Here is a 16,910-nt window from a genome sequence, read left to right as displayed (position 1 = left end):
TCGTTTACATCCAAATGGTCCATTTATTTGACTGGACTACAACAGATTAATAGGTCCTATTCAACAAGAAATGGGACTGACCTAAAGAGAGAGGTCCCTCCTGCTATCTATCCTTGGGGAAGAGGGGTATGCACAAATAGGAAATGGGAAGAGATAGAGACTCAGGAAGCTGGAGAATGAAAGCCCGAAGTGAACAGAACAGAAACTTAAACAAAACTACCTTTTGAACAACATATCTTCACTGGATTAAACAAACCAAAAAACCTTGCAATTTCTGTTTATGTCCTCCCATATTTGTTAGATCTTTGTATTTATTATTTTCAGCTTTTGAATCTTAAGTCTCTTATAAAAGCATAATTTTTGTGTAACTTTGCCTGAGGGTCCCACAAAGATAATTTTTAATAGAGTTTAACATAATCCTGTTTATCACTAATAACTTAATTTCATTTTACATATGCTATCTTTTTAAATGCTATTTATTATTTCCTTGCTATCTTTTTTTTTTTTTAACTGTCAGTTGTTACTTTGGTCACATATTCTTTGCTTTTTTTCCTCTTTCAGGGACTTACATAGAGTCTGTCAAGTATTTGCAAACTGAGTCCAGCAGGGTATTGTTCTAGGCATGCAAGAAGGGTTCAAGAACAATATATCTATTAATGTAATTCATCATACTGATGGGTTAAAAGAGAAATTTTTCACATAGAAAAGCTTTAATATATGGCAAAAGGGTGTGTGATAATATTAAAAATTCATTTCCTAAGATTCTTTAATAAAGAAAATGATGTGTCTGTATGCTTAAGGTCATTCATCAGAATCAACAGCAAACATCACATTTAATAGTGAAACAGAAGAGGCATTCTCATTAAAGTTTGAAATATATATATACACATATACACACATCCTGTCACATTTTTCTGGAATTTTTAGCCATATCAGTACAGAAATAAAGATAAATCAATTTAACACTAGAACTCATATTAAAAGTCAGTAAAGTAGCTAGACAAAGAAGATAAATATGAAAAGGCAATTAGATGTAATATGTCATTAAAAAAACCACACAAATTAGAAAAAAAAATCCTAATCACAGCAGTAAGAAAATAATTAAATATCGAGAAATAAATCTAAACAATGTGAGGGACCTACATTAATGGGAATTTGGCATATGATAAAGATACCATTTCAAGTATGTGGTGAGGAGGTGGGGCACAGGTAATGTTTAAGGCAGTGAAATTATTTTGCTTGATACTCTTAACAATGAATATATGTCATTATACATCTGTCAAAACCACAGAATGTACAAAAAACGAACTCTAAGATACACTATAGTTAATAATTTAACAAGGCCTCATCCAGTTTAACAAATGCCTCACACTCAGACAAGATGTTAATAAGAGGGGAAACTGGGGCAAGGGGATGAAAGGAGTAAATGGAAAGTACTTTCCGCTGAATTTTTCTGTTAAAACTGCTCTAAAAAAAATTAAGTTTAATTTAAAAAAGGTGGTGAGAGATTTGATAACTGACAAAATGGTATTGGAGTGGCTGTTACCAATTTATGAGAAAATAAATAATAGTTTTCTCTCTCATAAAGTGCTCTCTCTTCCTCTGGTGAAGGTAAGTACTGGGAAGGAAGTCTCAGTCCTTTTCTCCATCCATCGCTGGTGGAAGAGTGACTGCAGGATGAGCAAGAGCATAGCAGAGGTCACTGACCACACGGAGCCAGGTTTCCCAGCTCACTCTTCCAGGAATCTGCTCCCCCAACAGAACTGAATTCACTGGGACAGGCTTGCCTCCGTCTGTGGCAGGAGAGGACTGTTTCCATTCCTCAGCTGCTCTGCCTCAGATTGGGTGGGAAAGTTTTTAGTTAAGGGGGAGAAGAGGAGGAAGCCCACTTTATGCTCAAGTCAAGGCCATGCTCACTAGTCTTTCGCCATTAATTTATGTCTCCTGTGTCTATTTCTGAAATATTTAGAACCAGAAGAAGAGGGTCCCTCAAACCACTATGGATAGACACTCAAACCAAGGCAAACAGCAACTCTGGGGCTGCTTTAGGGTTTGCAAGTATTAGGCACTTTTGTGGGGAAAGTCCTTTGGCTTGAAAAGACTCCCCTCAAAACTCCCCTAAAGGCAGGCATTTTAGACATGCGTTTGTGGAATGACCTTTTGCTCTCTTTAGGTAGTTGCCAGACAGGACTGCAAAAAGGCACTTTAGGTTCCTGTACGTTCCACAGCATTGCATGAGGTTCTAGCTTTCTGCGGTATGTGCTGGCGTTAGGAAGGCATGCAAGCAGCAGTCCCAAATTCTGTTCTTCACTGTATCCCAAGGAGAGGACTGAGGAATGACTAACCTTTGGATTTATGTGGCTTGTCAACAAGGTTCTGCAATCAGTCCCTCCCAGCGTGAATTCAAGTTGACCCTGGGTACAGATCCCTGAGTAGACTGTAGATTCAACTATAGTTGGGTGGTGGATTTAAATCACTGAAAGGATAAATGAAAATGGAACCCTTATTACACAGGAATAAATCATCATTTTGGATTGAGATTTACTAGAAAAGCCTCAGGGAAGCCCAGAAAAGCCTCAACAAAGCAATAATAAACCCAAAGGTTAAGAGAAAAAAATAATTTACATGACTTTAGAAATCTTTTTTGTTCAGAAAAACAGCACTGGGCTTAAATACATGTATAATCAGGATAAGGCAAGTGGGAAAGTAAAAGAAAAACAAAGGAACAGACCTAGATTAATAAAGGAGAAGATTTCCTTCCTTAAGGGAAATATATGACAAGCTCAAACAGCTTTGAAAAGAAAAGCAGATAAATTTTGGTGCAACTGATCTTTAAAAGATGAGATTAGAGGGGAAAAAAGGTTACTTTTGTTGTTATTTATTCAATGAAGGTGATGTGGACCAAAGAGATATATAACAAAGGAAGAAAGAATTCAGGAGACTAAACAATCTCTCTCAGAAAGAAGTTTGACCTAGGAATTTTTAATAAGATTTCTTTTAAAGCTAAAGGTAAGAAATCAAACACATAATTAAAGGACTGCCCTCGAAAGACTGGGACAGTTGTAGTAGGTGATTACAGTAAGTTCAGATTGATTTGAAAAGGGGAAATGAAGATCAGCAATAACATACTGCATGCATTATTAAATAATCTGCAAGGTGATCTGGTCAGAAGACAGGAATGGTAAATGCTCTACTGAAACATATCTGCGAAGTTCCTGGAAATTAAGACTATGGGAGAGTACTAGGTCCCATTAAGGGGAGCCAAATAATTCAGACCTGTTAGATGCCGGGCTTCCCCGTAATTAAAATTACCTTACTGAGGGTGGTTAAGGGTTGGCAGTAAACCTAACACAGACCTCTTATATTTTCTACCATGGCGATGTCTATAGACTTTGAAAGGCACTAGAAGTAGGTTAGCAAAACATCTGGGGCCAAAATGAAAAGGAAAAGAGGCATTTGATCTCAGCAATGTTAGCTCTACAGGATAGGAAAATATTCAGCTTAAATAGGTTAGCTACTCAGTTGGGGTTGTCTGGAAGGAACAAATGGACACAAAGACACCGCCCACTTCGACACAAATAGGAAACAGAAAGGAATGCGTCTGCTACCACCAAGTTTTCCAGGCCTGGCAAACAAAAGATGAAGAAAGGCAAGGTTTCGAGGAGCACGTTGTAAAGGGCCACGGGCCTTAGAGGAGTCTGTTAAAGGTCACGATCCAGCTGAGACAAATGGAGGGGAAAAAAAGAAAAGGCTCTTCCATGAACTAAGATTAATACATAGAAGGAGATTGGATCACTCTGCTGTACGCTTGAAACTACACTGTAGAGTAACTATACTTCAATGTGTTTTATACACACATATATGTGAATATATAAGGAATTTCACAGCAGGTGAGGATTGTAATGACACAGAGGTGCAGAACAACCAGGAGGATCAGAACTGCCGAGGATTCAAGGCCACAAACTGCTCTGCACAACCGCCCACTACGAATTCGAATCCCTCTCCTCCCAAACAGGAGGGAAGACTTTGTCACTAGACAAAGCTCAACTATTTTGGCACCGAGTTGCCAGGAACACAAGGTTCAAATAAATGAAAATTAATCCTAAACGTGCAGGATGGACCACAAGGAGAAAAGAGAAACTCTAGCAGAGTCAGCAGCTGAGAAACTCCGCTGGCAAATTTCCATGGAAAACAATGTATCCTATGCCAACAAAGCATTATCATGCATAGATGAAATTCCTTCTCCAGTAAACAGTGTGCCCATTAGCCTCCTCATCAAAGTGATTCCTCCAGGCTGAGTTTAGTCTTAGGGTCTATCAATTACAGACAGCTGACAAAGGCTAGCAGTCTGTCAAAATCAAAGCCAAGATTTTCTTTGAAAACTGTTTCACCAGAAACAAAGTTTCTGCTCTGATTTTGGCTGGCAACAATAACAGTGGGTTAGGACCATATTATATTGTGTCAACATCTTTTCTATTTATTGAGAGATGGGAGATGTGCTTGTATAGTTTCAAGTTTGTGGGGATGGGGGTGACACTATGCTAATCTTAAGAGTCCTGAAGACCCTCTGCCATACTGAAAACGTGACACAAACTACTCTGAAATTGGAGAAGTTCTGGAAGTGCTCAATTAACAGTCTATTCCGATGGAAGACAGCCTACACTGAAGGTGCTGGAGAAGTTATCCTGACTTGACCTTAACACTTAAGTGAATGCCTTATGGCTGACACTCAGCAGCATAAGAAAATAGGGAGAGCAGACTTTTGCATTTCAACTGCTTTAACTGACAGGGAGATTACAGATGTGGGAATTCAACAATAAGGGGGTTCATAACAGACAGACTTGGGGGATTTTGTTGTTAGTATGGAATTAGAGTACTGTCATTTGTTCACTGCAGACAATCTAGAGAGCTATGAATGACATCTTGGCTGAGAACAATTTGAGATGAGAAATGAAGTGCCCTTCCAAGTCTAGAGTTAACAGATATCTACCCATTCCACACCTTTCTGCATTCCACAGCTTTCTGGAGTAAAAAATTAAATAACTTCCTGCACCATTCACCGTTCTTCAGAGGCTACACAAAGGAACAGTCAATTGGTAGAGGATGCCCTGTCAGCATCTGAGAACAAAGCACTCCCTGTGCCAGTAACAGAACACCTAGAAGACAAAGCAAACCTGGAAATACGAACTCACAGTACTGTGTCCAGTTAACGTCTGTGAGAGAGCTGGTGCCTGGTTCAGCTCTCTAAGATTCTCAACTCAGAGAGTTTATCTGAAGATCAACAGCCAAATGAGACATAATACAACACCCTACTGACAGACGAGCAGCTACCTAGTAATCCCCCATAGGCAGCGCTTCTCTAGTGAAATAAAGTTGGAAGACGAGGCTTTGCTTGAGAAGAACACCTTGTAAATTCCAATAATCTAAATTTTATAATCTGAATACTCATGTGTCCTGCAAGAGGGGCAGTGGGGAAGACGGCTGGGCCCAAGTCCAGCATACAGAGTCCACCGTAAGACACATCTTACCTGTCCTATTGAGTAGATGGGGAACTCAAGCAGAAGTATGTGAGGAATCTCATCATTAATAAAACAGCAATGTCTTTTGTTCTAATTTAATTTTACTAGCAACTTCGCTCTTATTGGGTAAAATTAGGAAGACAGATGTGAACTCAAGATACCTTGTGCCTTTCCTTTGAGAGAAGTGATGATCAGAAATATTCTGTTCTCAATACCACGTAGACACAGAGAGACAGACACACACAGTTTATTCTTTTTTCGGGGAAAAACCTTTGATGAGTGGTTTTCAAAGCTTTTTCTTTAAGCAGCTGAATCCATTTTCAAGTGATTTGATTTCATTTAATTTGTACAGACAGAATGGTTTCTGGCCAGAACTAGCCTGGCAACCAAGGTATGGAAGAGGCTCCCCTCACTAATACGCTTAATGATTCATTTACAAAACTTTTGTTTCTGATCTCAGCAATTAGTCCTTCTGGAGGTGGGTTGCGGTAGCAGTTTAAAAATTTGGGGACCCAGAAAAAGAATCATTTAATCAAGTGATAAAACAGCATTTCCATAGAATTCAAAGTTAAAACTGTGACCTGGCCATTTTGGCCTCCTCGTGCCACTGGGTAAAAAGTTACTACAGTGGGGTAGGTGCCTGATCCTGGCCATCAAGAAAAAAAATTGTTGCTCTTCTCCATGAGACAAAAGATGACTGGAACTCAAGGGACCCCCATTGGATTCCTTCTGGTTGTTGGGAGAAACAATCCTCTTTGGTTCTCGAGTTCCTGGACATGCTAAGAATGCAGGGTTCTGTCACTTTTTACCCAAGCCCCCATTTCTCAGGGTTTTCCTGGCAGAAAGTGACCATGACGGTGAGACAATGTCTCCCTTCCAGGATAAAAAGCAAGCCTGTCTATGGTTTGCTATAAAGTTGGCAGATTCCTTAAACTCAGTGCTCATTTCTTAGCTCCAGCACAAACCCACTGTGTGTGTAATATCCATCCAGGCCTCACCACGTCACCCTCATAGTACTTCCGGGGCAAGGGGAACTGGTGCATACACACTGACGCTGCTGACGCTGTGTGGCGAATAGCCAGGTCTGTGGCCCCTGGCCTAGGAGTCTCACGTCTTCTGCCAGCATCCATCCAACAGTAACAGGCTAACTTAGTCAGCTTTTAAGTAACATAAAATCAGATCCCAGAGGTAACACTGAAGCTGCCAAATGTAGCAGTAAATATAAGACTAAAGTAATCCTATACAGGGAAGTCCGAAGGTTCAAGATACCTAGGAAGAAAAGATCAGGTTACCACCCCATCAGATAAAGAAACTTGAGGGGCTGGCTAAAGACAAAGAATAGGATGGCCAGTGAAGAGAGAAGTCACAAATACAACAATTAGTAAACCATGACAAACAATGAATGTGGCTTCTACTTTTTTCTTTTTTATAAAATATTTACATAATAGTTGCCCTTCCCCTCTAAGATCATATAAACCATCAATTATCATATATAGCCCTTAGGATCTTCAAGTGACTTAGAAGGAACGGATATCACTAAATGATCCTGGAGTTAGACACTATAAGTGAAAAAAAATTTTGGTGGTATATATAACTGAACTGATACATATTTTTAATTATAGGAATGAGAATAAGAGCATGCATGTTTGTACTGGACAGCCTAAGGCAGAGGTCATGGTGGGTATTTGTGGATTCTGGCAATCTAGCTTCCAATTTCCCCCTCCTATTAGAACTCCAAACTCTCATTTCTGGGGGAAAAAATCCTCATTATGAACTATCCTGGAGAGAGGGCAATTCTCTGAGCCTGCCTCTCATTATGGAACCCATAAGTCAGACAGTTCTTCTATTCACTCCGTAGCAAAGACCTAATCTGGCAAACAATCAAAGGCCAGCCAATTAGACACCTACTTTCAGGATTTTGAAACCTGAGTGAATGATGGAACACTAGGGCAGAGTGTTGGGGATGGAGACGTCTTTATAGTGGCACGAGCTAGTCGTCAAGACTGTCCCTGCATTGTAACCTTGGCTCTGGGGTTTTTGCAGCCTAGTTACCAAAGAATCCCTTGTTCCCCGTTTGCCAGGCCTGCTCAGCTTCCAGCCTGCGGTGAATGCAGAAAGCTCCCAGAAGTCTCTAGACAGAAACTCCCTCAGTCTCTTGATTCCAAACATACCCACCTACACACTTACCAACCCTCTTTTCCTTCCTAGTCCTATGGAAGAGGGACCATCCTCCTTCCAAACGAGATTACTCACCTTTACTTCGGACTTCATCTCAGGAATTATCTATCAACTACCCGTTCTGTCTCACAAGAACTCAACCTCTCCATCTCAAATGAATTCTTCCTACTAGTTTTCAAACACACATACATCTCCCATTTAAACAAATAACATCAAAAGCCTTCATTTGACTCCCTCTCTCCGTTAGGGTCAAATTTCTCAAATGAACTGTCCCCATTTTCTGATAACCTACTCACACTAATCTGACTTCCATTCACAGTCAATAAACCCCTCTTTGTTATTACATCCTACAAGCATTTTTAGATCTTATCTTACTGACTTCTCATAGGCTTCAAAATTTGCCATCTTCTTTCTGAAACAATTTCTTCTCTGAGTCTCAAAACTCTCACTTTCCTCCTACTCTTCTGGCCATTCCTTTTTTGTTTTCCTTACAGGCTCATTCCCGATCCAGCCTTTATCCTAGTCTCTTAACTCTCCACAGCTTCAGTGAAGTTATCTTCTATCTGCAGGTAATGCATAAATTCATATTTTTAACCCACAACTCTCCAGACTTGTCAACTCAGATACCTCAATGTTTCAGCAGCACTGTGAATCAATTAAAATGCAAATTACCTTTTCCTCAAAGCCTTAATCCAAAAAAAAAAAAAAAAAAAGCCGTGGCCCATTTCTAGTATCTCCTCTCTTAGTAAACAGTGTCATGATCCATTTAGTTATGCACTCTAGATAGAACCCTGGGGATCATGAATGACATCCTGTACAGAAATCCTCAGCATTCAATCACCACCTTCACAAAAGCAAAAAAAGCAGCCAACTTTTATTGAGAACTTACTCATTATCAGGTCCTGTTTTAAGTTATCTTGATTATCTAATTTAGCCATCACAACCACACAGGATGGTTATTATCACTAACCTGTTGATCTTACCTCCTAAATCTCTTCAATGTATCACCTTTGCTGAAGCTCCAATACTTTGGCCACCTGATACAAAGAGCCGACTCACTGGAAAAGACCCTGATGCTGGGAAAGGTTGAGAGCAAAAGGAGAAGGGGGCGGCAGAGGATGAGATGGTTAGACAGCACCACTGACTCAATCAATGGACATGAGTTTGAGCAAACTCTAGGAGACAGTGAAGGACAAGGAAGCCTGGTGCTGCAGTCCATGGGGTTGCAAAGAGTTGGACAAGACTTGGTGGCTGAACAACTTCACTGATATTGCTGTTGCTGCTCTCACCTCTGTCCAAAGGACCATCTCACTGGGAACTTCTGTTTGGTCTGTCAGCAAATACTGAGTTAATTCACTTAATTCACAGAGCAGTCAATTATTTTTGTCAAAAGAAAAGCTGATAACACCTTTTCCTCCTCTCACAGACATATTTGAAAGGGTATCAGAAAAAAGGCAAAACCCACTAACTTGGCTTATGAGGCTATACCTGGGTAGATCTCTAACAACTTGTCCGTTTTCATCTTTCACCATCCTCCCACTGTGTTCTGTGCTCCAGTCACACTGGCCTTTTACCAGTCTCTGGGACCTGCCATTTTATGTTAAGAAGGTCTCACACAGTGGATTCGCAACAGATATTCACCTGAACGGATGAGTTAAAAAGCCAAACTGAAATAGGGGAATAGATAACCAGTGAGCCAAAGAGGGAGAGAGGTATTTACAGGGAACTACTGAGACAAAGAATAAGTGGGATTGGTTTCTTAGTTGGTTTACAAGCTAGAGAGGTTAAAACATGCCTAAATGCTGATAGCTAGAATCCAGCAGAGGAGAAGTTAATGATGCCTAACAAGGATAGAGTAATCAATGGTGCAGCAACTTTTCTGATTAGACTAGTACTGAGAAAGGCAAGGCCCAGATGGAAGTACTGGCTTTCAATGGCCTTAGTCACTGTAGCAGAATTTTTAAAAAGTGCCAAAACAAGTTTACAGATTTGGTGGTGGAAAGATGAAAGCTAGATAGTTCCAGATTAATGACTTATATTTATTTGTGATGTCAAAAGAGGGATGATCTACTGAAAGTGAGGATACAGGATTCAGGCTAGAGGAAAATAGTAAAATAGACAGATAAGTGGGATTGCTCACCAGTAAGTAGCACTGCCAGGTCAGGTGAAGTCAGGACTCACCCGGTGGAGAGCTGCCCAGTAATGGGACATTCTTCAGCTGTGCTTGGAAGCCTTGCACAAAGGTGAACAGTCATCAGTGCTGTTTGCCCAAAGGATGTGAAAAAAAGGACAGAGGGCCAAGAAAGCTTGGGACACTGAAAAGAGAGCAGAGAGAGAGATATCTCCTAAACCGGACAGACAAAAAGAGAAAATTGAGAAGAGTTAAGGATAGGGAGGTCTGGATAATAGGGAGTTGTCAATGGGCGCTAAGAAAATTCAATGAGAAAAGCCTATAAAACACTTTGCAGAATGGCTGCTATATCCAAAGTAAGTGCTTGAGAAGTGTTTCTATTATTGAGGATTTGATGCAGAAGGCTTAGATCACTGCAGGAGACCCTAAGGATTACCGACGTGTAGTAACTGACAGTCTTGGAGAAGTGAGCCTACAGAGGCTGTTGCTTTAGTAATAGTAAGAGCACTGAGGTGACTGCTCAGCAAGCATCCAATCCTCAAAATTAGCTTTGCGGTTCTCTCACTTCACTCTCAATGGGGCTTTAACATAAGCTCTTACATTCTAATTATTCTTTAATTCATTTAACCTGAGGAAACTGAACTCTAGTGGTACTCAAAGTTCTCAAAACATCTCTCAATTGATAAGGATCTTCTGGACTGCATTAACAAACAGCATCAGCGCTGGATATGTGCAATAGTGACTAATGACCCTGCCCTGCTTTGAAGAGCCCCTTTCTAGTGTAACAGATAATGTGAACCTAAACAAAAAAGTTGGAAAAATGACAAGGCACTCCACCAAATAAAATAAGATGCTACTATACAGCCACTAGAATGGCTAACATCATAGAGACTGACAATACCAAGTGTTGGCTAAGACAGAGCAAAAGCCTCTGTCATACAGAACTGGCTGAAGTGTGAACTGGCACAACTTCAGAAATTGTACTCCTATACGGAGTAAAGTTGAATGTAGCCTGCCTTATGACTCAGCAACTCCATTCTTGGGTATTTCCCAACAAAGGCACGCGTACACACATCAAAAGAAAGAAAGAAAGTCGCTCAGTCGTGTCCGACTCTTTGCGACCCCATGGACTGTAGACTACCAGGCTCTTCCATCCATGGGATTTTCCAGGCAAGAATACTGGAGTGGATTGCCATTTCCTTCTCCAGGGGATCTGCCTGACCCAGGGATTGAACCCGGGTCTCCCGCATTGTAGGCAGACGCTTTACCATCTGAGCCACCAGGGAAGTCCAAAGACATGTACAAAAATGTTCAAAGTAGTACTAGTTTTAATAATCCCAAATACCCAACATGATAGAAGGGATAAATTGTGGTGTGTTCATGCAAGTTTGTATGTATGCAAACTACATTGAAGATGGACTAGAGCAACAAACGACAATATATATAAATCTCACAAAGAAGATGTGAGCTTTAAGAAACCAAGACACATGAATATACACTCTATGATTCCATGTACACAAGTTCAAGAGCAGGAAAAACAGGTCTGTGGCAGCAGAAATTAGAACAGCGGTTACCTTTGAGGAGGCAGCAACTGAGAAGGGCATAAGAGGGAGACCTCTGGTGTATTAGTCATGTTCTTTTTCTTGGAGGGGGTATGTTCATTTTGCAATAATTCTTTGAGCTGCACATTTATGATCTGGACCCTTTTTGTGAATCTTACACTTTATCGTCAAGTTTACTTAAAAACAGGAGGCCAGAAATGACTGAAAGGATAATGGAAGAAAAGGCTTTACAGGAAGCCGAGGCTGCTGGCTCAGCAGCATCCCCTTTCACCACTACGTATAGATTGACTGCAGTGTCACGGAGAGATGAAATGACCTAATCCTTGTCTAAGATCACAGAACTATTTAATGATAGAGCAGGAATTGGGATTCAGGAATTCTAAGTTCACAGTAGTCTTCAATTCTTGTAGGGATGTTTCTGGGTGTGTACAGAAGGACCCTTGTCATCCCATCTTCAAAGTAATGACATGAGGGAAAGCAAAAAATAGTAATAACACAAAAGTATTCACCAGAGAACGACAATTTAAAAACTGGTCCTCACTCCAACATTCCTCCTCTAGCTTACACTAGCTTCTCCTTCTGCCACTTCCCATCAACTGCCCTTGTCAGTCCTTCTTGGTGAGCCTCTTCTGTGTTATGTCAAATAGAACAATACGTGTACAACGTAAATCAACTGCAAAAGTCAAAACTACACATCTTACAAAAGATGCAGGATTCCAAGAAGTTGGTAAAAATGCTACTGGAGAACTGTTAGCAAAGCCATCGACAAAAAGCAGAAACTGGCAGATTAAGGCCATTGTGGAAGAAATTCCTGATGGCTCATCCAGCATCCATTTTCCCCTTCCCACTCAGTAACAGAATCCTGGTACTTTAGTAACTGTATTTCTATTGTAACAATAAATAAACAGATACTAATATTGCTTAAGGCTAAGTCTAAGAAATGGTTATGAATCAATTTTAAACCCCCAAAGCTAAACATAGTCTCAGACAATCCCCTCCCTCTCAAGCAGACATTTGATGCTGCACCCCAGTTGCACCATATCTATGGAATGAGGCAATGCTTCACAATGCTATAGTCTGCATATGAAAACACGCACTTGGGGGAATGGGAGGATTGTGGGAAACAGATCTGGGAGCTAGTCAACTAGGGCTCATTTACCTTTTAGAGGCAGACACTAGTTAAATGCACCAGTAATGTGAAGTCAGTGGTGTCGTAAATATAAAAAAGGTTCACATGAAAGGAACATAAATGTATACATGTAAATTTATGCATGAAAGTTACATAAAATATTGAATTCAGGCATTCACAGCTACTTCAGCCCAAAGACCAGGCAAGATTTACATGCACTCCCACTACCATCTATTGCACTCGTGCACAATGTCAGGAGCTAATGAACAAAAACAAGATGCCAGCAGAGTCTGCTCAAAGACACCAGCAATTATTATCTTAAAAAAAGAACCTTCAAATTCCTCTATTATTGTCCATATTCCCATCAGAACAGAAACGGTAGGAAAGGAGGCAGAGCACAACCTTTAAAAGGGTGGCGCAGCCACACGACATGACAAAAACTGGTTAAAACCAACTTGGTCCAAGATGGTGGAAGATTCGACTTCCAGTGGACCTTGAGCCTCATTACACACTTACGGTAATGCATTAGCACAAACTAAATGGCACACCCACCAGTGCCCTGACTCTTCTGAGGTTAACCATAAAAGGCCAAAAAGTGGGTGATGGCCCAGTTCCCAGAAATCTCTGCCCCTTCCCCTGAAACCGTTGGGATAATCTTCCCACTCATTAGCCTATGAAATTATCCAGCCCAGGAAAACTAACCACATTCAAGGTGCATTCTCAGGTACTGAGACAGACTGCATTCTGTCTATGGGTTGTGCATCTCTAAATAAATCCACTTCTTACCTATCACTTCACTGAATTCCTTCCACCGTAAGACAAAGATACTGAGCTCTGGGAATTCCCTGGAGGCCCAGAGGTTGGGACTCTTGGCTTTCACTGCTGGGGGCGCTGGTTCAATTCCTACCTGAGGAACTAAGGTCCTACAAAGCCGCAGGAAAAAAGAAACCGACCTTCAATAAAGTCCGGAGACCAGCTGTATGCTCTCAATTAAGTTCAAGTCCCAATCTGGTTTGTGCAGTTTCAGCACCACCAAATGAGCAAGCTAGGTTTTGCAGTTACACTCACATCCTGCTTTTGTCATGAAAAAAACAGGACCACAGACACAAAACTGAAACATTCCCACAGATCTCCCTGGACGCACATTTCTACAAACAAAGCTTCCAGGATGAGAAAATGACCAAGCGACTTTTCTGGTCTAAAAGGCATTTATAAACAAACAGATTCTCTGGTCTACATTCTTTGGCATTAAAACCCGTTCTTTTCACAACCCACCTTTCGCCGACGTGCTGACGACTGTCACTAAAACGCCACACATCAAAGACAGAACAAAGACTCCTCTTAAATAACAGAGGCGCAAGGGACCCTTAATGGATGGCACGGAATTTATCCACGACTGTTTCTGCTCTAAATTAACACGTACAGGAGACTCTGTCTTCTTCTAGCTCCACCCCGGTAACACACAGAAGGGAGGCGGGGATCCTTATTTAAGAGGAGCTGATGTCAGGGCCAGCAATGCTTCTCCCTTCCTCGAGGGCTTCGGTTTGGGCTGTGCCAATGGGATTCTTCACACGAGATCTCACGGCATCTAAAAACGGCTGGCCAATGGAGGGATGCTCGGCTCACAAAGAGATAACTAGGGCACAGCTGTTATACAACCGATACCCGACGCCGGACGCCAGCCCGAGAGGTCCCCTAGGAGTCTGACCTGGGAGCCACAGCATCGGCGGACAACGAGGCACTTCTGCTGGAGAGCTGTTTAACGCGACCCTCCACCAGCAGCTGCTTCGCGGGCGTGCGAAAATGCAAGGAAGGGCGAGGACAGAGGAAGAAGAGGGTCGCGATCCACGGGGCGCGGGTTTCAGCCGGGTCCGTCAGGGGCCCAAGCCCCGGACCACCTCCCCCACGCCGACGGTCACTCCCACAGAGGCGGTACCTGTTTCCGCATGTTATTCATGACGCCCATGAAACCTGCCAACAATTTGGCTTCCTCTCGAGCAGCAAGTTTCTTCTCGGTCTTCTTCTTGCTGCTCTTCTCTACCCCAGAGGCTGCCATCCTCCTTCGGTCAGCGCGGCTCACGCCCGGGACTCGCCGGGCCGGGCGAGGGGTTGCACTCTCCAGGCACGCTGGGGCTTGTGTTCACCAAACCACCGAGGCTGGGAGAGTGGCTGGCTGTTCCACCTTGCCTGCGAACGCGCGGGGACACCGCAGCCCTTGCAGTAGGGCAAGGCCAGACGACCCGCTCAGAAGATCTCTGTAAGGCGATGTAGTCGCTGGGCTGCGTCTCCAGCAGAACCGGAGCCCGGAGGAGGAGCCTGCGCACTTAGCTCGAGGGGGCGGGGCCGCTATGAAGGAGTTGGGGGCGGGGTCTATGCGTCAGAGCCGCGCGCCTCTCCGAGCCGCTGGAGGCCGGTACCGAACGTCCTTTCCGTGCGCCGGCTGTTTGGTTTCTAGCTGGTCCGCAGTTGCGCGTTCCTTTCCCTTTGCCCAAGACAGGTTTTACAAATTTGGCTGACGTGGCGAGATTATCTTTTGGGGATAACTGGGTGATTAGATCAGATTAGTCGCTCAGTCGCGTCCGACTCTTTGCGACCCCATGAATCGCAGCACGCCAGGCCTCCCTGTCCATGACCAACTCACGGAGTTCACTCAGACTCACGTCCATCTAGTCAGTGATGCCATCAAGCCATCTCATCCTCTGTCGTCCCCTTCTCTTGCCCCCAATCCCTCCCAGCATCAGAGTCTTTTCCAATGAGGCAACTCTTCGCATGAGGTGGCCAAAGTACTAGAGTTTCAGCTTTAGCATCATTCCTTCCAAAGAAATTCCAGGGCTGATCTCTTTCAGAATGGACTGGTTGGATCTCCTTGCAGTCCAGGGGACTCTCAAGAGTCTTCTCCAACACCACAGTTCAAAAGCATCATTCTTTGGCGCTCAGCCTTCTTCACAGTCCAACTCTCAATACATGACCACAGGAAAAACCATAGCCTTGACCAGACGAACCTTCGTTGGCAAAGTAATGTCTCTGCTTTCAATATGCTATCTAGGTTGGTCATAACTTTCCTTCCAAAGAGTAAGCGTCTTTTAATTTCATGGCTGCAGTCACCATCTGTAGTGATTTTGGAGCCCAGAAAAATAAAGTCTGACACTGTTTCCACTGTTTTCCCGTCTATTTCCCATGAAGTGATGGGACTGGATGCCATGATCTTAGTTTTCTGAATGTTGAGCTTTAAGCCAGCTTTTTCACTCTCCACTTTCACTTTTATCAAGAGGCTTTTTAGTTCCTCTTCACTTTCTGCCATAAGGGTGGTGTCATCTGCATATCTGAGGTTATTGATATTTCTCCCGGCAATCTTGATTCCAGCTTGTGTTTCTTCCAGTCCAGCGTTTCTCATAATGTACTCTGCATATAAGTTAAATAAGCAGGGTGACAATATACAGTGTTGATGTACTCCTTTTCCTATTTGGAACCAGTCTGTTGTTCCATGTCCAGTTCTAACTGTTGCTTCCTGACCTGCATACAGATTTCTCAAGAGGCAGATCAGGTGGTCTGGTATTCCCATCTCTTTCAGAATTTTCCACAGTTTATTGTGATCCACACAAAGGCTTTGGCATAGTCAATAAAGCAGAAAGAGATGTTTTTCTGGAACTCTCTTGCTTTTTCCATGATCCAGCGGATGTTGGCAATTTGATCTCTGGTTCCTCTGCCTTTTCTAAAACCAGCTTGAACATCAGGAAGTTCACGGTTCACATATATGCTGAAGCCTGGCTTGGAGAATTTTGAGCATTACTTTACTAGCGTGTGAAGGCATTAAACAGCGTCCCGTTAGCGTAAACTCCATAAGGACCAGCATTGGTGTTTCTTCACTGCTGTATCAGAAGATGACATGCTGTATGCGCTCAATATTAAATGGGAGGAGACTACCACGTACTGCAAGTTAAAGGTTTATTGCATGGAGAATAAAGTTTATTTGCTTGGGAGTCATAAAGCAAGGATACACAGTCCCCATCAGTGTTTCCTTGATGTGGAATGCCTGCCTGCTTAGGCTGGTTTACTTCTCAGTGTTTGAAACTAAGATCAGGTGTCAGCTCCAGAAATCTCCAATTAGGCTTCCCCAGGTAATCATAAGGGAATTCCCTGGTGGCTCAGAGGATAAAGCATCTGCCTGCCATTCGGGAGACCAGGGTTCGATCCCTGGGTTGGGAAGATACCCTGGAGAAGGAAATGGCAACCCACTCCCGAATTCTTGCCTGGAGAATCCCATGGACAGAAGAGCCTGGCCGGCTACAGTCCACGGGGTCGCAAAGAGTCGGACACGACTGAGCGAGTTCACTTCACTTCACTTCAAGAAATCATAAAACTCATGAGATGCTTTTTGTAGCAATAAATCA

The 16,910-nt window shown here is 42.6% G+C and overlaps 1 protein-coding gene across 4 annotated transcripts in view; it reads right to left on the bottom strand.

Moving 5' to 3' along the window:
- Window positions 1–14,817, bottom strand: part of KLHL7 (kelch like family member 7) — a 55,722-nt gene extending 40,905 nt beyond the window's left edge. The window contains exons 1-2 of one of the 4 annotated variants that reach the window (XM_005205294.5): window positions 14,456–14,545; window positions 2,346–2,476 (exon numbers count right to left, since the gene is read on the bottom strand). Coding sequence is in view for 1 of the 4 variants with exons in the window: in NM_001076037.1 (NP_001069505.1) it covers window positions 14,456–14,575 (120 nt within the window). In the remaining 3 variants the exon portion in view is untranslated. 4 annotated transcript variants of the gene reach the window in all.
- Window positions 14,818–16,910: the final 2,093 nt, after the last annotated feature.

Source organism: Bos taurus, chromosome 4, assembly GCF_002263795.3.
Source record: "Bos taurus isolate L1 Dominette 01449 registration number 42190680 breed Hereford chromosome 4, ARS-UCD2.0, whole genome shotgun sequence".
Classification (NCBI taxonomy): domain Eukaryota; kingdom Metazoa; phylum Chordata; class Mammalia; order Artiodactyla; family Bovidae; genus Bos; species Bos taurus.
Note: the sequence above shows the minus strand (reverse complement) of the source record. Positions and strands in the feature narration are given on the sequence as shown.